Source organism: Brachyhypopomus gauderio, chromosome 11, assembly GCF_052324685.1.
Source record: "Brachyhypopomus gauderio isolate BG-103 chromosome 11, BGAUD_0.2, whole genome shotgun sequence".
NCBI lineage: Eukaryota > Metazoa > Chordata > Actinopteri > Gymnotiformes > Hypopomidae > Brachyhypopomus > Brachyhypopomus gauderio.
The window spans coordinates 10,662,889-10,686,122 of NC_135221.1; the positions used below are offsets into that span (position 1 = coordinate 10,662,889).

At 41.6% G+C, this 23,234-nt stretch overlaps 3 protein-coding genes across 5 annotated transcripts; 1 reads left to right on the top strand and 2 right to left on the bottom strand.

The window, feature by feature from the left end:
- Nucleotides 1–214: 214 nt before the first annotated feature.
- gpr137 (G protein-coupled receptor 137) lies at nt 215–4,001 on the top strand. 3 transcript variants are annotated; one of them, XM_077021890.1, is made up of 8 exons: nt 215–358; nt 875–1,639; nt 1,741–1,790; nt 1,899–2,139; nt 2,421–2,570; nt 2,673–2,801; nt 2,898–3,013; nt 3,289–4,001. In XM_077021890.1, exons 2-8 carry the CDS (start codon nt 1,262–1,264, stop codon nt 3,380–3,382), a joined length of 1,158 nt encoding a protein of 385 aa, XP_076878005.1. In that variant the 5' UTR covers nt 215–358; nt 875–1,261; the 3' UTR covers nt 3,383–4,001. The 3 variants fall into 3 exon arrangements, with proteins under 3 accessions (XP_076878005.1, XP_076878007.1, XP_076878006.1); XM_077021892.1 differs by having other exon boundaries at nt 2,958–3,013; XM_077021891.1 differs by having other exon boundaries at nt 875–1,630.
- syvn1 (synovial apoptosis inhibitor 1, synoviolin) lies at nt 3,969–9,416 on the bottom strand. The gene is made up of 16 exons (XM_077021888.1): nt 9,246–9,416; nt 8,440–8,578; nt 8,114–8,206; nt 7,841–7,993; nt 7,690–7,738; nt 7,286–7,389; nt 6,867–6,993; nt 6,686–6,785; nt 6,511–6,576; nt 6,315–6,431; nt 6,048–6,208; nt 5,768–5,920; nt 5,397–5,534; nt 5,023–5,206; nt 4,814–4,899; nt 3,969–4,707 (listed from the first exon to the last, which is right to left on the bottom strand). The coding sequence occupies exons 2-16, from the start codon at nt 8,569–8,571 to the stop codon at nt 4,532–4,534; spliced, it is 1,839 nt and encodes a 612-aa protein (XP_076878003.1). The 5' UTR covers nt 8,572–8,578; nt 9,246–9,416; the 3' UTR covers nt 3,969–4,531.
- Nucleotides 9,417–11,383: 1,967 nt separating this feature from the next.
- smad5 (SMAD family member 5) lies at nt 11,384–20,253 on the bottom strand. Its single transcript, XM_077021889.1, has 7 exons — nt 20,104–20,253; nt 15,164–15,942; nt 14,468–14,728; nt 13,323–13,433; nt 12,878–13,099; nt 12,420–12,676; nt 11,384–12,285 (listed from the first exon to the last, which is right to left on the bottom strand). The coding sequence occupies exons 2-7, from the start codon at nt 15,564–15,566 to the stop codon at nt 12,142–12,144; spliced, it is 1,398 nt and encodes a 465-aa protein (XP_076878004.1). The 5' UTR covers nt 15,567–15,942; nt 20,104–20,253; the 3' UTR covers nt 11,384–12,141.
- Nucleotides 20,254–23,234: the final 2,981 nt, after the last annotated feature.

A 23,234-nucleotide genomic window follows, 5' to 3' on the forward strand; every position in this document is an offset into this window, starting at 1 on the left:
TATCTTATTTCTTTGATAGTCATATACGTATTGTATTAAATCTCTATCGTATTCTCCGCAGATTACATTCTGTATTCCATATATTCATATAATATAATATTATATTATATCATATATTATATTTATATTTATATTATATTATATTATATTATATTATATTATATTATATTATATTATATTATATTATATTATAAATCACGTAATAAACGCTGGACTGTGCCACTAGGTGGCGACATAACACAACAACACTGAAATCCTCGCTGCATAGTTTTGGTCTCAGTACTACGCAGAACCGTGGAGAAGCCTGCTAGCTGTTATGTGACAGCTGACTGTTTTCTAACCTTATGGATAAAGTGGGGTATGTTTCATTTGTTTAATAATATTGCTTATCACATTCGTAATAATAATTGCAATAATATTGCAACGTTTCATTTTTAGAGAGCATTTAAATTCGTAGCTGAGTAGCTAGTTGAACTACCTAAACATTTTTTCTAATGGTAGCTGAAGGTCCAGCCAGCCAGCTAGCTGTGTTTACATCGTTGGACATGTTGTTTTGTCGTTTTAAATTAGTTCAGCTGAAGTTAGGCAACTTTTATTTGATCTAATATAAGCCCATAACACGGCACTAAAAGGCTCGTAGTGCAGGATTACGAGCTCCGTACAGCTGCTTTGTTGTTTTAACAGGCATGTTGTGTTTTGAGAATACTTCTCTAACGATATCTAGGTTAGTTAGTCCAGCTGACTTAAGTGTGGTTTTAGCTGACTTAAGTGTGGTTTTTAGCTGATTTAAGTGTGTTCTTCCGTCGGAATGTTGAATAGTGACTTTACTAGCGGAAGTCACTATCACGCATCTTTGTTTTCATTTTCCTTACAGGTTTGGACCATGAGGACATATTTGGTCTGTTGTGATTCTGTCACCTTAAATTGTGTTCAGACGCTCGTCCCAGTGGTTTTATACCACATAATGTGTGACTGTCACTGTTTTTAAGCTTTTAAGATCAGAAGTGAAAACAGGTGATTGGCCAGAAACGTAAGGGAATACTTTCAGTCTGGATTTTTTTTTTCTCAGTCCAAGTTATGTATGCATTTCTTCAAGATTTATATCTCTCATCAGGTTTTCTGAAGGAAAGGTTAGCCATTTAGTACACTGGAATTTCTACATTTTGTTTTCTACATTTTTGCTTGCGATCAATATAGACTTGGTATAGTGATTTTTTAAATATCATTTATCCATCTTTTATTTCTCTCACATACCACTGTCATGGAGACTATGCCCCATAATCCCAACTCTTCCCTGCCACCACCTTTCCCAATAAGGCCAGCAATGGCCCCATCTGTACAACTTGGGGTTACCATACTTTATACGTGTCTTTATGGTGGATTGTTCTTGATAGTATACGTTCAACTTTGGTTGCTTTTACTCTACCGTCACAAAAGATGGAGCTACCAGAGTGTTTTTCTTTTCCTTTGCCTGTTCTGGGCAGCCCTGCGTACAACTCTTTTTTCCTTTTACTTCGCTGATGCCATTGCGGCTAACCATCTGCCCACTCCAATATACTGGCTCCTCTACTGTTGCCCCGTGTGTCTGCAGTTTTTTACTCTGAGTCTCATTAATCTGTACTTCACCCAGGTAAGACATGTAAGAGCTTTTTCAATCATACTTAATTTGTTTGACAGGTTGTCAGTTTTTTGTTTATTTACCTATATGGCCTTTTTTGTTTGTTTGTTTAATTTTGACAGGTTTTGCTCAAAGTTAGAGGATTGTTCAGTATTGACCCTAACAAAGGATTGTGAGTGGCTTTGTTTTTTTGTTTTTGTCAGTTGGAAAATGAGTAATGGCACGCGTGACCCAGTAAAACTTAATGTTTTACTAATCACCCATTTGTCTTTTGTCTCAGGTGTATGGCTCGTTGTGTGTTTGCAGCCATGAGTGCTGTGTTCTTGTGTGTCAATGTGGTTTGTGCCGGCCTTGGTGAACGTGGGGGCACGGGAGGAGTAGGGGAGAAAACGTGGAGTCTGGTCCTAGTTCGGGTCCTGGTGAATGACCTGCTTTTCATCTTGGGAGCTGTGTGTCTAGCTACGTCCCTGCTCCTCCTGACTCGATACTCCCCCTCTACCAGCCCTTATCTACACAGCAAGGTAACCCACAACATCTTATCTCTGTTAAGAGGCCCTTGCCCTAAAGCAGTAATGGGCTGGCTTATTAGATTTTTAGACTACTCCTCTGTTGAACATACTTCTTTTTGTATATTCTGTGGACACAAATCCAGGCTGTTATTGTTTAAATATTTTTGCAGGTACAGTTTTAATCACTGGCTTAACATTATAGTCTTTACTGAAAAAAGTCACTTTTACTCAAAAACAGAACTCCTTAATACATCAATTCCTTATAGACATTGATTTTTTTTGTCATGTTGCAGGGGACCTCAGTTTGCCGGACAGCAGTGTTGGGAGCAGGTGTAATCCTGCTCTTCTCAAGCAGGGCATGTTATAACCTGGCTGTGCTCATCCTGTCTCAGAATCGACGAGTAGAATCTTTTGGCTTTGACTGGTACAATATTTCAGATCAGGTACAAAATTTGACAGAATTCTCTGATATCAGTAATCATTCATACATTTCAGTAATTCATAGATCATTCTATAAGCATCATGACAATCCTTGTCCTCCCAAGGCTGACCTACGTAGTGAACTTGGAGACACAGGCTACATAGTGTTTGGTGTTATTCTTTTCATATGGGAGCTTCTACCAACCAGCCTGCTCATTCTCATCTTCAGAGTGCCACTTCCCATTCAAGAAACGGTCAGCTTTCATTCCACTAACAGCAGCTGAATCTTAACCGCCAACCTCTGTTCAAGATTAGTGATTTCTTGAGAATATTTTCTTATGGCATTTCAGAATTGCAGTCCTGCCATTAATGCGAGGGGACCACGCTCTTATTTCTTTGATGACCCACAGGGGATGGATGGTGACACAAGTGCTTCATGGTCACATGGCATTCGTCCTAATACCAGGTAGGTCACTGGCTTGCAAATGGTCACCTTTGAGCAAAAAAATATTTTAAGCTTCATACTTATACTATTTAAAATGTTGTCACCCCAAGTTATGTTTATCAGAATTATTTCTTTATAATTCTAGACATGAAAAAATAATTTTAAAATACTGTTATGATTGCTATAGCAGAAATGTTTTGTTTTCTAATCCCAAAATGTATTAAGTTTTATCAGATTTGGTCATTTTTGCATTCCAGAAAAAAGTGACGTAGATGAACTCTTTCTCTTCCCAACAGCTGGTTTGGCTCCAGTGAGACAACACCGTTACTGTTCAACAGGATGGATCAGAGCAGCCAGCACCACTCCCTCTACTCAACCCCTCAGACCTGAACTCTCCTCCGGAGCTGTTTCTATACATTCACACTGACTCTTCTTAGGAAATACTGCATCAGTACAGCCTAAGACCAATAGGTATTATTTGCACTGTTTGTAGCCTTGCACCCTAGTATTTTCATTTAATCACACTGATGATAGAACTAAAATATTCTTCTAACTAAATCTGTTTTTCATAGGGACATGCAGGCTCTAGTTTATTAGAGACCAATAAATAACTTTTGTTTTTACTTTTGTAGATAAGTTTACATGTAAAATTAAAATGGGTCAAACTAGCATTCATGGAATTGACTCTTCAGTGTACTCATATTCTTTTCCATACAACTGACAGTTGAATTTTCACTTTAAATGTTTTAAATGGAAATGGAAGAGTATAAGGGATCTTGATGTTATTCTGCTGTATTTTAAAAATATTTTATTGATAATTTAATTGCATTAATTCCAGTATAATTACCAACAAAACTTGATATTGTATGTTTGTACTATTATGGATAAATTAAGGATAATATTTAATATTTTAATAATTTAATTGCATCAAAATGGATTTTTTTTTTACTTGGAACAGTTTATTCTGTAGTATGTACAGATCTTTCCTATTAAAACACTTTATACAGTATGTACAGTATGTTAATTTACTCTGCCACATTTTATGGTACTCCCTCATTTCCGTCATAGCAAAATTAAGATCTAAATAAAATTTAAAGATCCAGAAATGATTGAAAGCACTAAAAAGGAAAAATATTAATCTTTAAGCACAAATGGAAAATTCACAAATCTTCCTATTTCGGCGTTCATTGTGACAGGCATCGAGAGGAAAAGAATAACATCACTTTCAGATTGGAGTCAAAAAAAAAAAAAACAGACTAGTTTAAACAAGTCTTGACTTTTTGGATGTCTTGTATTACTCTGCACATTAACTTGGAAACTGGTCTTCTAACCCGAGAATGTCCCAAACACCGTAGACAATCTGTGCAAGTGTTGACATGCTGCACTTCAATAAGGTCTGAAAATATAAGTCCCTTAGGAGGCAATCTGCCTAGCTGTCAAGCAGCTAAAGTGATAAAGGCGTGACATGTCTTTTTAATGTCAGGAAGTCCTTTCCGAGGTGCAGTGCATGGTCTAATTGCTGAAGGTAGTGGGAGAGGATCAGTGGTCGAGAGGCGGCGTGGTTTCCAGCTTGCGCAGACGTCGCCGTCTCAGCTCGGCGGCGTTCGGTTCCCCGTCGTCCTCTTCAGCTTCTTCCTCTTTGTCTTCCTTCTCCACAGCTGTGGTCGAGTCAGATTGGGAAAACCCCGACTCAGACTCACTGTTGACCGGTGCAGCTGCAGACAGCAAAGGGAGACCACTGAAATTCTCCAGTAAAGCTTTTCCTATACATGAGCACACCTTGAATTGAAGATCCACCCATGTCTCTTGTCAGTCACATACCGAGTGGTGCTTCACTCTCTTGGCTGGAGGCTTCAGCATTGCCCGATCCACTGGCCTCGCCTGGGCCGTTCTCTGACCGAGGTGGACTGGAATACAGAAGAGGAGATTAACATGACGTCTCTGACATGCCGTCACGTACACATCATCTCAGCCATGAGCCAAAGAAAACGGAAAACGAGGCTCCCTGCTAACGGACAGAGGGCCTGTACCTGAGCGTGGCGACGGTGGTGAGGTAGTGGTGGATGTTGAGCATGGCAGCATCCAGCAGTGTGTGGATGTTGTGCAGGCACTGGAGTCTGGCCTCCAGACCCCGCCGGCCCTCCTGCTCCAACTCCTGCAGCTCTTCCTCCGACATGGTGGACAGGGACGCGGGCGGAGGCGGCATGGAGGACACTGGTGGGGAGGCGAGGGCAACACAGCTGAGCTCAGTGAAAAGCCACGTTAACGTAAAAATGTCCTAGGAAACCGTGTGATTTTTGTCTCAGGCAAAGTCTTATGGTTTCTTTTAAATCACCAGGTTGCTAATTGAAAGCAAACCTAGACAGACAGACTGACATAACTGTCGAATAGATGGTATACTCACTAAAGGGTGGAGGTGGGGGCATGGGTAGCCATGGTGCAGAGGGGAAAGGTGGGGGCATGGAGAAGGGGAATCCAGGCATCGTAGCACCAGGAGCAGCTGCAGCACCATCTGTACTGGGTTGGCTTGAACTGGTAGCTCCTGAATTTACAGAATTAAGAATAAATACACATTTTATAATGGTGTACAGTGGAATGGAAAAAAATAGAATAAAGGAAAAAAGATGGGTAAGGGAAAAAACGTTCACCTGTAGGATGAAAATCTTACAGAAAGTTGGTGTTTGAACCATTTATAAGTCATTGTTTTAGTTATTGTTCATAGTTAAACAACCAGTTATATGACCAGAAAGCAAGATTTCAGAATATAACGCTCACCTGCACCCAGAGATTGGGCTGCATTTGCACTGGTCTGTGAGGCGCTGGCAGGAGCTTGGGCAGCTGGTGGCCCAGCAGGGGGTGCGGCGCCGGGGAAGGGACCCCAGAAAGGGAAGAGTCCTGGTGGGAAGTGTGGCATCACACCTGGTGCTACTGCAGGAAGACAACCAGCAGTCGAGAGAGAACGTAAGCACCCGACAAAACACGGCTCTGCCCAACACCTGAGAAGCAGTTTACTTGTATGCGTATAAAGGTGCCGTTTCAACCAGTTGGTATCTACCGTTAGCCACTGGGGGTGGAGGGGCGTTAGCCGGAGCCGCCGGAGCAGCAGGTGCTGCAGGGGCTGCTGGAGCAGGAGTCGGACTGGGCTGGGATGCGCGGAGGACATCCATTCGACAGGTTGGACACGTCTGCTGCCGTTGGAACCACGAGCGAAGGCAACTATAACATGGACATCAGGGTTATACGTCATGACACAATGCAAGGTTGCCATCAAAGGACCACAAACAGGTGCCGTTTGTGAAAATGTACAGGACTGCAGAGGAACCTTGAGTGGAAAATGTGGTTGCAAGGCAGTTTCTTGGCTCCTGTTACCATCTCCTCACGACAGATGATACACACATTATCAGAGGCTTGGAGATCCTCAGGCGTGGCATCAGGATAGCTACGAAAGGTAAAACTGTGTGAGTTGGTGTAGATAATCAACTATGGCCCAAATAATCAATACTGTCAGAATTACTTACAGTGTGTTCATGTTCCGAATGGCTCGCCGAGACATTATTGCATCTGTTACAGCCTTCTTAAACTGCCTGATGGACAAATTGACAGATATATATATGAAATAAATTACATTTATACAAAAACCCATGTCTATGAAACATCAAGAAATACACTACAACCCCCTCCCACCCCACTTACCTCATTGCAAGATACATGGGTCGAATGGCAAAAAGGGGGAAAGTGTGCACTTTGATCATTATCGTCATGAACGCCATATACAACAGCACCTTGATGAAGCCTAAAGTATGGAAATTACATGTTTAAAATCCCCAGTATGAAGAACCAGCACAGAGTGTTCTCAAAGAGAAATTTGTCCTACCTGTGAAGAGCTCTGTGTAGAGCATGTAGACAGCTTTGTTTTCCCAGGGATTCTCACTCTGTAGGTCAATGGTATGCAAAGTGTACTTGATGAACGTGGTGAGAACCATGGTCATCAGAATGGCGTACTGAAAGGAAAATGGTTAGAGCAAGAAAGCAATCAAGCAAGAGCTACGAAAATAAAAGTGAAAAAGACATGCATTGAAGTGAAAAAGACATGCATTGTTGGCATAAATATCTTTATTCCTGCACATGACGCTGATATTCCAGCATTACTAAAAAATTTCAGAATTCTCTAGATTATTAATTTGAAGTAGCAAGCACTATGTTGTAATAATGATCTAAGGTGTATTAAAAATTTACTATCTTGAGATGAAATTTGAGTTTGTCTTTAGTGCACAAAAGCCAAGCAACGCTTACTTCAAATCCAAAGACCAGTTGAACTGAGGCTCCTCTAGTAATAATGCTATGACAGGCATGATTGACGAATAAGAAGTCTAGTATTCCCAGCAACAGCATTAGGGCTATGTAGTAAGAAAAACAATGTCAGCAATGGCCCAAGACAAAATAAGACAACGGCATCTACAAGACATTCCAAATAAGGTCATAAAGCACTGCCCGCAAGAGCAGGTGCAGCCTCAACATTTGCATGTGGTGAAAACAGAAACACAAATATTCACTCTTAGGGAACAGTTCATTACGGATTCATTTTGTGCAATATGTAAAGCCAGTGATACTAAAGACAGTTAGTTACACATGAAAATCCTTTAACGCACCTGTAAAAAAACGATTTGGCAAACCACTTGTAAAAAAACTATACTCACAAAGAACTCTAAAATGGAAGACCCATGAGATATTTGGACTCCTTTCCATCTAAAGATAATAAAAAAACAAGAAAAAGAACACTATGTATAATGATATATTGCACATCAAAAAGCAGGTTTCAAGAAAGGAAGGGCCATTGTGTTTACTCACAAAATCCACCCTGTCTTCAGCCAGCCAATGGAAGCACTTGAGGAAGAGCAGCAAGGTGAAGAGGGCAACAAAGCGCGGGGAGAAGTCATCTCTGAACACTGTGAATGCTAAGCAGGTCTCTGTCACCGCATACCAGGAGCGCTCGATCAGGTGCTGGCAAACACAAGGGCATGGCGCACAGAAGCAGTTAACCATGCATGTCCGGGACAGCACGGTTTCACAGCAGCTTCAGAACTTCCTCATAGAAAAGACTTTATGCAGCTGTACACATACCTCCATCTCTGCAGCTCTCAACTGACCAAAAAACACCTTCCGCATGAACTTTCCCAGTAGAAAAACCAACACGAACGCCTGGATATATAAAACCTGACAAAAGATTCCACGTTACTGTCAGTGTCGGTACATACAAAGTACAGTGCAATCTGTGAAACATCACAGTGAGATGTCATTTTCACTCATTTGTGATGCTAAATGTGCTGCCAATAATAAGCAAGCCCTTTTGTTAACTGACAATCCAAGTAAGCACTCAATGTGCCATTATTATAAAGAATACATGTATGCATGAATGCAAAGGTGACTGAAGAGGAGAATGAACTTACTGCCATACTGGGGCTGCTCTTGGTGAGGTACACCACGGTGGGGTAGAACTGGTGCTTGAGGAAATAGGCATGGGCCACCACCGCGCCAGTCAGTGCAAGACTAGTGACGGTCACGAGAGCTGCCCTCACCATTTTTGCACTGTATTAATGAGGAAATTAATAAAGGAGGCACAACAAACTGTCACTTTCCTGTAGCACCTTGAAACGTTAGACTAATTTACTGCAAACGTTTGTGGATATTCCGTACGACCAACTAAACACAGACTATATCGGCGGTTTACTCAACAGCTGTTAAGAGTTCATAGGCCTTAAGTTACTTAAGGCTTAAGTTAATATATTTTCACACACACTTCGTCCTTAAGTGCTTAGTTTATAAGTGGTACCAAAGCTTAAAATATCTAACTACCCGTTTTTAAACGCTTAATATCTTGGCCTAAATAAACGAAACCAGTTTTCACAGTAACCGTTCAGTCTGTGAAATGACAACCACCATTAGCTTCAGGTCGGCTCGGCTAGCTGGTCCCGTCGCTAGCTGGCTAGCAAGTATTGTGTGAACTTTTTTATTAAAAGAGTAAAGCTATGACTTTGTGGCCAAATGTCCCCGTTTTAACCGGCGCCGTACACTCACGTGTAACCGTTAGCGGTCGTGAGGGGTTTTTAACTTGTTTAACTAATTCAGCACTGCTATGAGGTTGTTAGCTTACGTGGCTAATCATAGCAACTAAGCTCGCGAGCGACAACTCCGCCTAACGACCCAGCTTGGCTAACACCAGATCCCGCCCTGCGGAGTGATAAAATACTCTTACCCGACCGTTTTTTACTTCACGGGACAGTGAATTTGGTGTGGCAGCAACCGTAGTGTGCAAGTTAAACCAACAGAAGCTCAGGGCGGGGGTGAAGGGTAATCAGATGCGCCCATAGAGGCAGCTACGGCTCAGTCGTATCTGCTTCACGATTACGTGTTTATTTGTTTTTTTCGACAGGCCCTACAAAAGGCCACCTCATTTCCGCCGTAGCCACGCCCACGGGAAGAGAGTGGACAGCATGGCCAATCACAGCACGCCATCGGACAACGGTGGGGGGGGGGGGGGGGGTGTCGCCACCTCTCTGTTCCTTCGTTTCAAATTAAAAGCTTTTGCTGACACGTTTGGGCTGAAGAGGACCAATGTTTCAAGACGTTGTGCAATGTTAAGAGGAGGAAGCTCTATGATCCAAGCATGGATATACCAAGATGAAGCTTATTTTACTTCCACGGCAACATCCAAACCTTCTGTGAATTATGCTGCACAAGTACTGATGATTCTAGTTATTTGAAATATATATAAAAGTAACAAACTTACTTTGTAAGAACAATGCTGATGTTCTCTTTGGTTTCATCTTCACAAACGTGGTCTACATAACTGCACAAACTACGAATCCTTTCACCATCTATCTCTGAAGCTGTTTATAAAGTTGTCATATTGTTTTAATAATGGTTTTTAAATACACATTATTTAATAATAGTAAGCATATAAAGTGGATTAAAAAATTGCAGTTCCATAAGGCAAATTGGATATCTGACCCACAGATCATGTAGTAGTTTGTTTGTTTAAATTAATTAATTTGGGGGAAAATACATCATTAAAGAGACACATTAATAGGACATGAAACATCACAATGAATTTCTTTCATACTTAATATAACTATCATATTATATATATAGTCATTTTTAGGTTTGTAAGACACTAATAATACACTGGTCAGTCAATGGCACTCAGGCTTTCTTCATCCAGGACCAGCTAACATGCTCTGGTTGCATGAGGCCAGACACGATGACCAGGAGGAATCCTTGGTCCTCTCCACTGGCGTAAGGTCTAGCAATGGAGGACTTCATCCTGGTACCTTAGAGGAGTCTGGGTACTGTTGGTTGTCACTTGGAGATTTGTGCGACCCTACAAGGTTCTGCCTCCCCAGACCTTTACTGACCCACTGCCAAATCTGTCGTGTTGAATGATGTTGCAAGCAGCATAATGCTCACCGTGACATTTCCACTCTTTCATGTTTGTCACATGCTCAGTGTGAATCTGCTCCCTTCTGTGAAGAGAACAGAGTGCCAGTGGTGAACCTGCCGATTGCAAGTGTTTTCAGGCAAACACAAATCAATGTGTGCAGGATGTCAGGCCCACACAAAAATTTGCCCAACCTCAATAGGCTGCAGATACCACCTCATGCTTCCCGTAGGGACAAGGACACTAGCAAAATACAAAAAGTACTTTACATTGATTCAAAATTAATTATGATTCCTAACTGGACAGATTGATGTCCCTGAACTTTAATAAACTTGGTGTTATAATGTGATTAAAAGAAAACATCATTTGATTATTCATAAAATTGAACAGACCTTTTAACTTCCACAGAGATCTTCATGTTGGAATTTTACACATGGATACCTGTGATACCTCTTAAGAATTTTCCATGGCATCAAACATTGTAGTTTGTGTTGATTTCAGGTTTACAGCACCTGCAACCTCTTCCTCCAGTCCTCCTTGCACTAAAGAGACCGTGAGTTGTCATGGCAATGTCTGTTTTAGCAGTACGGTTCCTATCTACCAAGAATGCATATGACACAAAGAAGCAAAATTGGGTACCCATTGCATTTGTATCAATACTTTTTGGGAGCAACAATTCTGATTTAGCCCTACTTATGTTGAGCCAAGATTTAGAATACATCCTCTACTTTAATATATCTGCTACATAATTTTTTTTTAAATGATCATTTTGCTACCATTTTTTTAAAGAAACCATAAGTTTTGCTAGTTGGTCAACTTGGACACCCCAGCTTTGTGATACCTTCTTAAATTTTACTTTTACCCAGTGGAGAGCACCAGTAATTGACAGCAGTATCCCCTCTGTTGCAAGTCTCCAGGCTAACGTTTGATAAACAAGCACACAGGAGAATTATGACTTCCTTTCATAGCTGGTTTAATCTGAACTTAACTCAAATTCATTGAATACAATACTTGGTGAATTAGAACAAAATAGTACTACATATTCTTTAGTTAGAAGGCTACAGTATAAAGGGAAATGTAAATGCTGTCAGATGATTAATTCACAAGCTATAAACACCTCACCAACAAATCAAAGGTCATCAGCTAAAATAATGCACCTGAATTTAATCAGCAAAGACTTTATTGAAAAGCAGTAACTTTGTTTTGCCCTAAGGCAATAAAAGCTATAAAAAGGAAACTGTAGTCAACAGAATCTAATAGTAAACATAAGAGAGACTATGTCTTATTTGAGAATAAATGGTATTAGACAACATAGCAAATAAAAAGATTCTTATAGAATCGGAAGATTGCCGTTTTGACTGGTGTAAGGTGAAGATACATTTCGGTTTGGTTTCATTCAACTACAAGATTACCTATGGAGAGAAATCACGCATACAAGCAGAATTTTAACATGAAGGCAATTGCTAAAGCAGTAGTTAGTCCATTGTATGCCACCGCCTAGAATTTTCCTCTGCTAGATGTGCTTGTAGCCTCAGTTTTTTCTCATCATTGTGACTGCTTCAGGGTGTTCATGACCCTTCTGCAGGTAGTGTAAACAGTTCAGCCCTTTAGACCTCCCTTTCTTTCAAACTGGAGGGGGAAAAATGTAAAAAGAAAAAAAAAAAGTATTGTAATCCACATTAAAAGATCCTCCCAGCCCTCCAAGGGCCCATCATTAGGAAACCGACGAGATGGGGTTTACAGGGGAGCCCATTTGTGTTAGTACTTTATCCAGCCACTGAAGGGGACCATGCAGATGTACTTCTATCCAGCAGGGGGTGCTAGTCACATCTTGTCTGTGATACTCGGCACCCCAACCCTGAGCAAAGGGAACATCATCAAATGTATTAAATTCTTGCAATTCATAAATACAGAAGTAAAAAAACACAAACAAAGCAATAAAATCATGGATTATATGCATATCTGAATGCACTATACAAGCGGCAATAATACCTTTACAAAGCTCATGCGAATGGTGCACATCTTGGTAAGCTCATAGACGGCCTCAAAGCCGTGGTTGACGGACTGGGCGAGCAGCTGAGCAAACTCCTGATTGTTGAAGATCTTGAGACTGCAGCCACTCGGGATCTTGCAGACAGTGGTGGGGTGAAAACCATGGTGGTAGTTACAGTTTCTGCTCTGCACGAATATGCTGGTATCGCTCAGACACTCAGCATACACCTCTCCTCCAACATAGTACAGGTGGACACCTAAGTTTCGATTTGGGTAAAACAGGATAAAAAAAATGGAGTGAATATTAAAAACAGAATCCTAAATTCGTGAATGAATTTATAATTTCACAAATGTAATATCAATTCAGAGCTGAGTGACACAAAGCATAAAACCAGTGTTCTTTGCTCAAGTGCACATAATGACGGGAACAGTACTGGAACACCATAAACTGTACATACCTTTGCCAATATGGCGGCGGGTGTTCTCAATAGTGGAGTTGCGGTTGACGTTGGACAGCAAGCCCAGGCAAAAGCGGTTCTTGTTGTTGGCTGGGTCAGTGAATCCATCTACCAGCACACTGGTAGAGGAAGCGTGGTAAGCCTCACCCACACGGTTATTCAGCTCATAGTACACAATGGAGCACCAGTGACTGGGCTCCTCATATTCTACTGGTTGCACATCTGACAGGGCAGAAAGAATTGTGTTTTAGTGAGAACTGCTCATATTCTGACGATCTGTGGCATGAGAGAGACGGAGAGAGACAAACGGGGTAAAACGAAACGCCTCAAAACGTTAAGAACAGTGCATCACTTCACAGCTAAAGCACAAACCCATGTCAGAATTTGGAAGACTAGGTCGTGATCAACCCATTTGTCGTTACTGGAAGGCAGGCAGCGCCCCTACCTCCTCTGGGCAAATTCTGAGGCACCATGCTGTTGCCAGTCTCCATGTTCTGAGAGCCATCCTGTCCCATCTGTTCCTCTGGAGGCATGTAGGCAGGGGGAGGGGTGTCAGCTGGAAGACAGATACCACAAAGAAGGCAGCTGGAAGTGGAGACACTGCTGCAAACAAATGCTTCATCCACATCAATACCCTGGAGTCGATGTTTCAATGGATCTTTACCGGAAAGTTCCACCCCTCCCCCCGTAAGTTATGGAAAGCTTTTAGTGTCTGATTTCACAAGTCCCTGACATCAAACACCCATTTCAAACCAGCCCATCGCCAACTTCACTTCGCCACAAGTAAATCTAGTCCCAAGAAGTATTCATGTGAAGCAAGATGAGGGGAAAAAAAAGCTGTTCTGTTTGCAGATTAGTGCAAGCTTCTCCCAAGATGTCCATACTGATTCTCAAATATGGTCTGCAAGTTATATAATAACGTATAATTAGCTTCTTATTATTAGCCATGGGTTCTGTTTGTGAATTGACAGAGAACTACAAAACAAATCATCACGTTGCTCTTTTCAGTTCAGAGATTTCACATTTTGTTCCTCAGTATTTTCATCAGGCCAGTTTGAGTTGGGTCATTTCCACACATCAATCACAATACAGAAATATGCACTTACAAATCCTGGATTTATCATCAACAAAAACCCGAGCAGGCAACCTTTGGCTAAAAATCTGACATCAGTTAGATGTTACCAGCTAACTAACATTTCTAAAATCTCATGCTGACCCTGTTTTCCACTGCTATTACCATATTGTTTGTTCATTTATACTTAGGCTGCATAAATCTGCATCACTTTGTTGCGATAATCTTTAAATGTACATTTTTCCATCACCTGACCATATCCATACACTACACTAGGTTGTTACAACCACTGCTCAGTTATTACACCAATACGACGAGCTTCATCACGCTGACGTGTTAAATGACGGTATGTCACAAACAGGGGCAACCACAAGAGAACCATCAATCTCTGAAATCCCAAAATGCTCAGGACATTTCTCACGTGAGGATTCAAGACCACCGTTCATAATACAGTCATGAACTACGTAATTCAGGAAAATAAAAGGCGGCTTGAGGCTGCATCATAAAGATGTGAATACCTGGGAGCTGGAAAGGGCTGGACGGGCCCGAGCTGGCCGGAGAGTTGGGGTACGTGCCACTGCTGGCAGGAGAGGGGGGGTACGGGGAGTTGGGCGAGATGGGGAAGGAGCTCCCCCCGCTGTGCTGATGCTGGAAGGACTCGGGGAAGGTGGCGTTCAGAGGCATGTGTGGCTCATTGTGGCTGAGGTTGCGGAACTGCACCAGAAGGCTATGCTGGGAGTTGAACTCGCTGTGTCTGGGCACCAGCACAGGAGGAAGCACTAGAGAGGGGAGAAGAGGGGAAAAAAAGTTACTCTGTGCATTATATACATCACACACACACACTAATGTGTGTGTGTACTGCTTTATGTCCTTGAAATTCATATCATGATAGGCTGGAAGGTTGTATCCGACTCCAAGGTAATAGTGAAAGCAAAACGGATCAGTTTTCTAACTTCAACAGAAGTGTTTTCTCTTTCCTAAATGACATGCGATATCTGTCCTTGAATAGTTCAATACAGTACTCCCCATCCAGTTTGCTCAGAGCAGAAGCTAGCATAGGTTACAGAGATCAGGCCTTTCAGAAGCAAGAGGAATACGATAGCCCCACTATAAATTCATTATGAGAAATTCAATTTCTCTATTCCTGAGTATTAAAGCAATCTGTTGGAAACACTGTAATCGTGTATAAAAGAGACATGCTGTGACTGGCTTACCAGGACTTTCCACCCTCTTGTAGTGATATGGATTGATGCACACTTCTTTCTGTTTGGAGCCAAATGGGTATTCGCACACCTCCAGGGGCTTGAGCTCATGGTGAGACTGCAGGTCTGGCCAGCGCCACACACGGCAGTAGATGACGTGAGGAAGACCCTTCCTGTGAGACACCTGCAGGCGGCCGTCCAGCGAGCGCGGGATGGTCACGCACTTGCTGGGCTGGCCAGGACTGCTCAGGGCCTTCTCCAGGTCCTCCATCGCACCCTTCTTCTTCTTCAGCTTCTTCACCAGCGCGTCCACGGCCTTCTCCGCCCACTTCTCCTCCTCGTCGCCCTGCTTCCAGCCCAGCAGGCGCTTCACCGCCGGGCTGGTGAAGGAGAACAGGCTGGACATGGAGGTCATGGCGTCGCGCTGCACTAGGAAAAAGGGAGCTGGGCCAGTAGCTGCGCCGGGCCAGGAGGATGTCTGTGTTTGGATCGGTTCGTTGGGGTTTTTAGGGAGTAGAGGACTTTAGCCTTGCACGGCCAAGGACAGGAAATGGATGCAGGACACAGCTGCAAGCGGTCAGGAAGGCCTGCAGTGTAGGGGGTGGGGTGGGGAGGGGGACGGGGGTGTGACCGGGTCACAACCACTCCAACTGGTGCAAAGGGCAAAGGAAAGAATTAGCTGATGCTTGGAACTGCCCTGAAAAATGACAACTAACTGGAAGAGATACTGGCCTAATCCATGACAGACAATGGATTTGGACACAGAACGAGGAAGAAATTCAGACCAGCACCTGCAAAACAGTAAAAAGAATCATTTTAGGCTACATCATAGACAAATCTCTCCTCCAGTTTAAGTAATCTCATGAAACACCTGGACCGCGCTGCACTTAAGTAAATAGTAGTTTTGGCAAAAGTAACAATAACATTTGTTTCCCTCCAGAAATCCAGTTTCCACCTAAGTGCTAGCTAGCTCCTGCAAACTAGAAGAAGGAAAGAGAGAGAGAGCAGTCATCTCCAGATATGCACTCGTATTAGCAAAACTCGGTGCAACGTATTAGGAGCGTGCACACAGAAACCTACATCCATTAGTGGCACACGTGAGCAAGCTGATCCCCCCACTTTACTATTCCCCAATCATTTTCTTGTAGGCCTTATTCATTTTACAGACAGACCAGGGAAGTATGAAGCATCACTGAAGAACAACAAGGCAAAAAATAAAAATAAATACATTTTTGCTACGTACCTATCAGTTTTAGTGAGATGCGAGTGGTGCTTAACATACTAAGAGCATAAAAAGGAGCGTGCAGAGATTCAGCACTGAACAAACGTACATATATTGAATGATCCTACCCACTCCAATAAAAAAGCCCATGTTCTGATAAGCATGGTCTCTTTCACCACATGCTGCACTGCGCTACTACAGAGCACCATTGTGCTGCGTCTGCATGCGACAGCCGTGTGGTGCCCCACCCAGGGAGCTCTCGGGGCGAGTCAGCGGCACACACGGAGCGGCCGCACAGCTGCTGGAAACACCGCCAGCAAAACCAGGACAGAGAGGAAACCAGGCCACTGTGAGGCACTTCCTGAAGCCACATCCCTTCCCCTTGACCTCCCCTTCAGCTGCCAAACATCAGCACCATCCCCTTGCAGGACAAATTGTTATTATTCAAAAAAGGACCCCCACGTTCAAGCTTGGACACTCGACGAGAGACGGTAATGACCGGCGTGGTCCAGGCGGGTGCGCAGACAGTAGGCAGCAGGGCTATGATCCTGATAACTGTGCGTCAGGTAAGGCAGGTGAACTCCTCAGAGTCCTGCCTCAGCCCAGATAGAACTCAGTACTGCTTCCCTGCTGTACATCCCCTGAATTTAGTGCTGGCAAGGTCAGTATTACAGGGGCAGTAGGGGTAATCGATGAGGTCCGTCACAGTGATGAAACATGACCCAAGCAAGCCCCACTGGTTTAAAGCACATTTCTTTGGCTGAGAAATACATGACTAGACGAATAGAATAAACATACACATCTCATGAATTCCAGAGACAGAAATGTGATGTGATGTTGGGGGCACATACAAGGCCTCTCTTATCAGCAGCAACACTTTGTTTCAACCACACTGAAGTTTTAATATGGTGAGACTGATGACAGCAATACAATGATCTTTACTACAGGAAGCACGGGGCACTGAGGGAACAGCAAAAACAAAAGCACCACAAACAGGCTGCTCCCAGTGTGGAACACACACATCCTATGACAGCTGTGTCACTCTTTCACTTGGCAAACTTCGCTGCCGCATCTTCTTAATCTAAACAAATCGAACGCATTTACCTCTATTACTTTTTCCAGTCTTCTTCATTAGTCTGCCACTCTCCTAAAGCTTAGCCACTTGCACGCAACAATCTAAATTCAGTACACTGAATCAGCATGGGATGATCATGGGTTGAGGAAATGAAATATCCAGCCTTAATTCAAGCAAATATATTAGCACTAGCTAGGTGACTTGTCAAGATCCCAGTGCACCATCATACCCTGGGCTGAGATGTAGTGGGTTTAAGTGGCTTTGTTTTATTGGTCTTGACACCACACAGCCCCCTGCCCCTTGAGACTTACATCATCCACACAAATGGGGGCAGGCCCTTTTTTGGCAATGATTACGCTAGTGCCCACCTACTTTGTTGAAGCTGAATGGAGATCAGAATCTCACAGAAAGATACTGGGATTGGTTAACATTAGCTTACTCATGGCTTTGTAAATGAGAACCAGAGTCCTTTCAAATGTAGCCTATATTTCTACACCCATGCAGGAGGAACAGGAAAATAAGTTTAGCCATAAGAAAAATCAAAAGCAAAAACGAACAGAAAGGGAAATCATCCATCTAAAATAGTATGGAGACACAAAGGAGGAAGCTCCTTCTTTCATGCAAAGAGTGAACACGTTAGCACACCAAATTCTCTTAGTACAAGAGCTTATTGCCATGTTAAATGTAAGCATCGTGCATCTCCACAAAGCTCTATTGACAAACTGGTACTTAGCTTTATTATTTAAAAACTGGTCAGACAAAGCCTACGTTTGCAGAAGCTCAGGTTCAGGTGATGTGCATGGCTAGCCTTCATGTGTATTTCCTACTGAAACCACCCATGCTTGGCCAAATGACATCAAATGTGCTTCAGAGTAAAACTCTGGCTGCATGAAGCAGCAAATAAAAACTATTATACACTTCACTCATTTTCAGATTGGGGAAAACATTTGCCCATTTCAAAACACCACACAACTGCTTTGCCAGTGTTAAGCTAAGATTGATCATAAATCAAATATTTGTGGACAGGTATTCTCACACAGCTGTTCTTGGCACATGCACTTTACATAAAAGAAAAATTGTGAATGCACTGTCATTGCCTTTGAGCTAAATGAATGTATGCTTGTAGATGTTATTTATATTTAGGAAACCACAAAAATATTGATATGCTTTCTGATGTACTCTTCCATGCACACCAACTCAACACTTTTGCATCACCCTGTAAACACTAGATGAGTGAGCTTTAGCTAGTATGAGAGATAAAACCTTTTCTTAGCATTCTAAAGCTACCAGCCTGAATCCCCTGAAGAAACATTTGGATTTGCATGTATCTCATTGGATTGGATGAAATGTAAGCAGCAAAGTAAGGTTTAACAATATTTCATCTCTGATGAACTATTATCCAGGGACGTATCTGTAAATACAGTGACAAGGTATCTCCATGGTGCTGACAAAGAAACATACACACATTTTTTCAGCACATAGAAATAACCTGTTATGCTACAGTAGAACAACCATTTTCACTGAAAGAGACTTAGACCTGCAAGACTAATGTTACAGGTTTGCAATCCAACAAAAAATAAGATGTGCAAATAATACAGAGCACAAATATACGTTTAATAGGACCACAGACGCAAATAACCTTAATACAAATACTTTCAACAACATAATCTCGCTGAAAACAACAAAATAACCAAACGTTTGTTTGTGCCAGATAGTTAACCAGTAAAAAAAAAGAAATGACTTGACTGCGTTCAGGTGCTTGTCAAAAGTTCAAGACAAAAAGCATGAAGATCCTCATCCTGCTTCTGGTTTTTATCGATTGATTGGTTATTGAGGGGGGGGAGCAAGCACCTGCTGCTTTCAATTTCACGGCAACAAACTGTAAATACATTAGGTAGCCAGCTTAACCGACACACGTTTTTCGTGACAGGACTCTTGGGGGCCAGTTCGCCATTTTCACCGCCCCCGCAGAAGGTCAAAGGTCGCGGTATACGTCACGTCTGGTAAACTCGGGTATCACCAGAGTCACCCCAACCCCACCCTAACCCCACCCCAACCCCAACCCACCTGTAAATATCACCTCAGCTCTTCCCACTTCTATTTACAAGCACACGGCACATGTAATGCTGGGACTGCCACATTAAGTGTTTTTACCTCACAGTTGGTTGAACAGTGTAGGTACGAATAAAGGTGCTAGCTCAGCTAGCCGAGCTCGCGCGCTCCTTCTTCACAAGTTGCCGCTTAGGTAAAAAAAAAAAAAGAAAGCCTCTCGCGCTAGTTAACCGAGCGAGACGCTTAGCTGTTAGCTTAACTGTTTCAATTAGCATTTCGCGGGCCACTTTCAGCAATCATAATTGGCTATAAAAACCGTACATTACAATAATTACATGTATTATTATAAAAAAAAACGTTTTTGTTGCCCCTCAACCGCCGAATTACATTAGCGCAAATGAGAAAGATAGCGGGCTAGTTAGCTTAGCTGACGAGAACGTTAGCCAGCTGAGGAAAACTTTTCCAATCACTTCGCAATACCCCCACCCCACTGCGGAAAACACCGCGGCTAACTGTCTGGATTAGAAGTGTAAAAAAAAAAGAATGGTTAAAGAATCGTCTAAAAGTGCTTGACTACCGCGTGTTTATCAAAAGATGGCATACCTTTGATAAATGTCGTAGTGTCCCTCGACCTTTCCTCTGTTTTCCAGACACCAACATGAAGGAGGATTTTTTCCTTTTTTTCCTGCCTGTTGTTGCTCCGCGTCGCCCCTGCGCTGGCGTCAAAGAGACTGGGGGCGAAGCACTTCAGGCCATATCCATCCGCCTGTTTGACAGCGAGCTTAAAGCCATTTCTCATTCTTTTTTTGCCAGATTGCTTTAAACTACACGTGGCACGTTACAAATGACTCGGTTAAGATAAAAAAGAGAAAATTGTGGAGTATGGCATTACCAAAATTATAATTAAATGCTGTTAAGTAGCCCTACTCTGGGCGAAGAAAGATTTTTGATTGCATTTTTAAATTCAAAATTCAGCCTAATATTGATTTACAAGATGACGTTTAGACAGTTCCTGCCAAGTACAATATGATATTTCCCATACGTGAAAGTGATACTTCACATAATATTTCTAGTGGAACATCGCACTATAAACTCACCCAATTGCACAAGATTATATGCTGGTGTGTAGAAGCCAATAGACATATTTGATCAGGATCAGGGTTCATTTTGGCTGTGTAAACCTACCAGCACGTTCAATCTTTTTCTTCTTCCTTTTTTCTTTAAGGAAGAATTAAAGAAATGCATTTCACTTTCAAATTGCACTCTAATAATATTACAATGTTATGGTTTGGTGTGCTCATATTTTTTTACTTCATAAAATAATATTAACTAATTTAGAAATGCCTAACAACAATTTCCGCAACATTGTTTTCACGTAAATAATAAATATATGTAGACATGTGGGTCTAAATGGTAGAATTGAAAAAAGTGACTATGCATGCACTTATGTATTATATAGATCATAAACTCATAACCAGTTCTGAGTACATATAGACCGTATACATAACATGTTGGTTAATATTAGACTATTTCAATAACTATGTTTGACTGCTCATACACTGCCTAGTTGCAAGAAACTGGTACAATTACCAACATTTGGCGGAAGGACACGTTCAGTTTTCAACTGTTGTCGGCCTAGCTGTTCTGCAGCTGTGTGACGTCACGAGACTTGGCTCCACTCTGTCTGACTTTGAAAACTCCACAAAGCGGGCGACCAATGGTGAGAAGCTCCGTAATGGATGTGAGATTGCGCATATATACACGAGGTCACTATTTAAGGTAATTGATTTTATTTGTCCAACTTTCGAATATGTTATTGAGAATATATCTGTGTATGTATCTGTCTGCCGCGAGTTCAGACCTCTCTGTGACTAAATAAAAACGAAACCTTTGCATATATATATATTTATATATTTATATATTTAATATACTAATTATATATATATATATATATATATATATATATATATATATATATATATATATATATATATATATATATATATATATATATATATATGTGTGTGTGTGTGTATATATATATATATATATATATATATATATATATATATATATATATATATATATATATAAAGTTAGTGTGCGCGCGCGAATAATCTGTAATACAGACGTTTTTATCAGAGATTGTCAATAACATGATAGATTATGGTTTTAAGATAAGCAAAACAATAAATACGCACTTTAAAACACGTCCTATACTTTAAAATATTTCTAAACAAATGTGATAATCGGAGTTGAATTGGATTTTGTTCCAGAAGTGACCAGCAGGGGCCTCTCTTTGTCAATAAAAACTTTTTTTGCTGAAGCGCCTTGTTTGCACAGTGGGTCTAGGTTTGTATAGCAGAATTTCCTGTGTAACAAGATGCTACTTAATTGTCATAGTTAGTTCGTCTTGTTTTATATTTTTACACTAATACGGCTATTACCAGGAATCATTACTGACTATAATTATGGCTGAATTTGATAAATATCTGGTATATATCAGAACCTCGGCCCTAAGAAAAATGACTCATTAACTTTACTCTGCTTTGAGTGAAGAGAGATTTAAGCCTCAAAATATTTACAGTAACATCCTGGCAGGGACTCAAACAAAAATTTAATCTCTCCTGATTTTAGATGTTTATTTGAATAAATACACAGGCTTTCATATAAAACATGGGTGTTGTATATGAAAAAAAGCAAACGAGATAAACTAAAACATCTGTTTTTCATACAGCATCTGAGACTGTTGCACAAACTGGAATCAGCTTTACAATTTGGCCAAGATTTGAAATACAAAATAATTTTTAATCAATTAAGTTGCTTATCAAATAATCATTCATGAAAACAGATCTTTTTGTTGGGAGTCACTCATTATTGTGGTTTGTGTATTCTGTCCGGCTTCACTCAACAATTGGTGTCCTAATAACTACCATTAATATTGGATTTATTTTTACTTTACTCTGTTAAATTGGTGTCAAAGTTAATGATATTTTGAGGATATTTCACAACCTGCAAGGTTTGTAGCTGCTGGTGATCTAATTCTCCTGTTTTCACTAGAGAATCTTGTCTAATATAAGGACGCTATTGTGGTTGCAGCCCACACCGTAAAAGGCCAGGCCAGGGGCCACCAGCTGTAGCACGGGGTCATGCATGCTGGAGAGGTTTTCTGCCTTTAGCGAGAACATCTGTCTCCGTCTGTAAGGGCAGGGCCGGGTATGTGGGGGCAGGGGTGTTTGTCTCGAAGCACATGGAGTGGTTTGCCCTTTGATGCTTGACAGTTCTCATCAGTTAATCAACTTTGCAGGAAAACTACATACAGCAAGATCACCAGTATTGTAAACTCTTTCAATCTCCAGTCAAACGAAGCTTGGGTTTATATAGCCTAACCCTATTCAGATGGGATTAGTTTTACTAGGTAACTTGTAAACCACAGTAACTTACCAATTGCTTTTTAGGTGCTCCTGAAGCGGGCAGGTCTGGGCAACCCTGCAGCAGACTGTGCTAGACTACTCCTCTTCCTCCAGTTTAAACAGTGTGCCAGTGTCTAGCCCTGAGACTCAAATCCTCCTGGAATGTTTCATTCGGAGCTGGGGCAAAGTTGCCAGCTGAGAGAGAGCTACTGTGCACATATGTTTTTCTTCCTCATTAGGCATGTCATCCCTGGGGCCACTGTAATTTTCATGCTGTTTGTTCTTTAATAATGCAAAGTACTCTTAAGGGAGTCCATTAAA

Bases quoted from the DNA above. Each gene is read 5' to 3' on its own strand.
- gpr137 (XM_077021890.1), top strand. From the start codon at position 1,262: ATGGAGACTATGCCCCATAATCCCAACTCTTCCCTGCCACCACCTTTC. The intron at 1,791-1,898 runs GTGAGTGGCTTT...CTTTTGTCTCAG, and splicing joins ATTGACCCTAACAAAGGATT to GTGTATGGCTCGTTGTGTGT. The intron at 3,014-3,288 runs GTAGGTCACTGG...TCTTCCCAACAG, and splicing joins GGCATTCGTCCTAATACCAG to CTGGTTTGGCTCCAGTGAGA.
- syvn1 (XM_077021888.1), bottom strand. From the start codon at position 8,571: ATGGTGAGGGCAGCTCTCGTGACCGTCACTAGTCTTGCACTGACTGGC. The intron at 7,739-7,840 runs GTGAGTAAACAC...TATTATCTTTAG, and splicing joins CTGAAGACAGGGTGGATTTT to ATGGAAAGGAGTCCAAATAT. The intron at 6,432-6,510 runs GTAAGTAATTCT...TACCTTTCGTAG, and splicing joins ATTCGGAACATGAACACACT to CTATCCTGATGCCACGCCTG.
- smad5 (XM_077021889.1), bottom strand. From the start codon at position 15,566: ATGACCTCCATGTCCAGCCTGTTCTCCTTCACCAGCCCGGCGGTGAAG. The intron at 14,729-15,163 runs GTAAGCCAGTCA...TCCCCTCTCTAG, and splicing joins CAAGAGGGTGGAAAGTCCTG to TGCTTCCTCCTGTGCTGGTG. The intron at 12,677-12,877 runs GTATGTACAGTT...ATCGAAACTTAG, and splicing joins CCGCCGCCATATTGGCAAAG to GTGTCCACCTGTACTATGTT.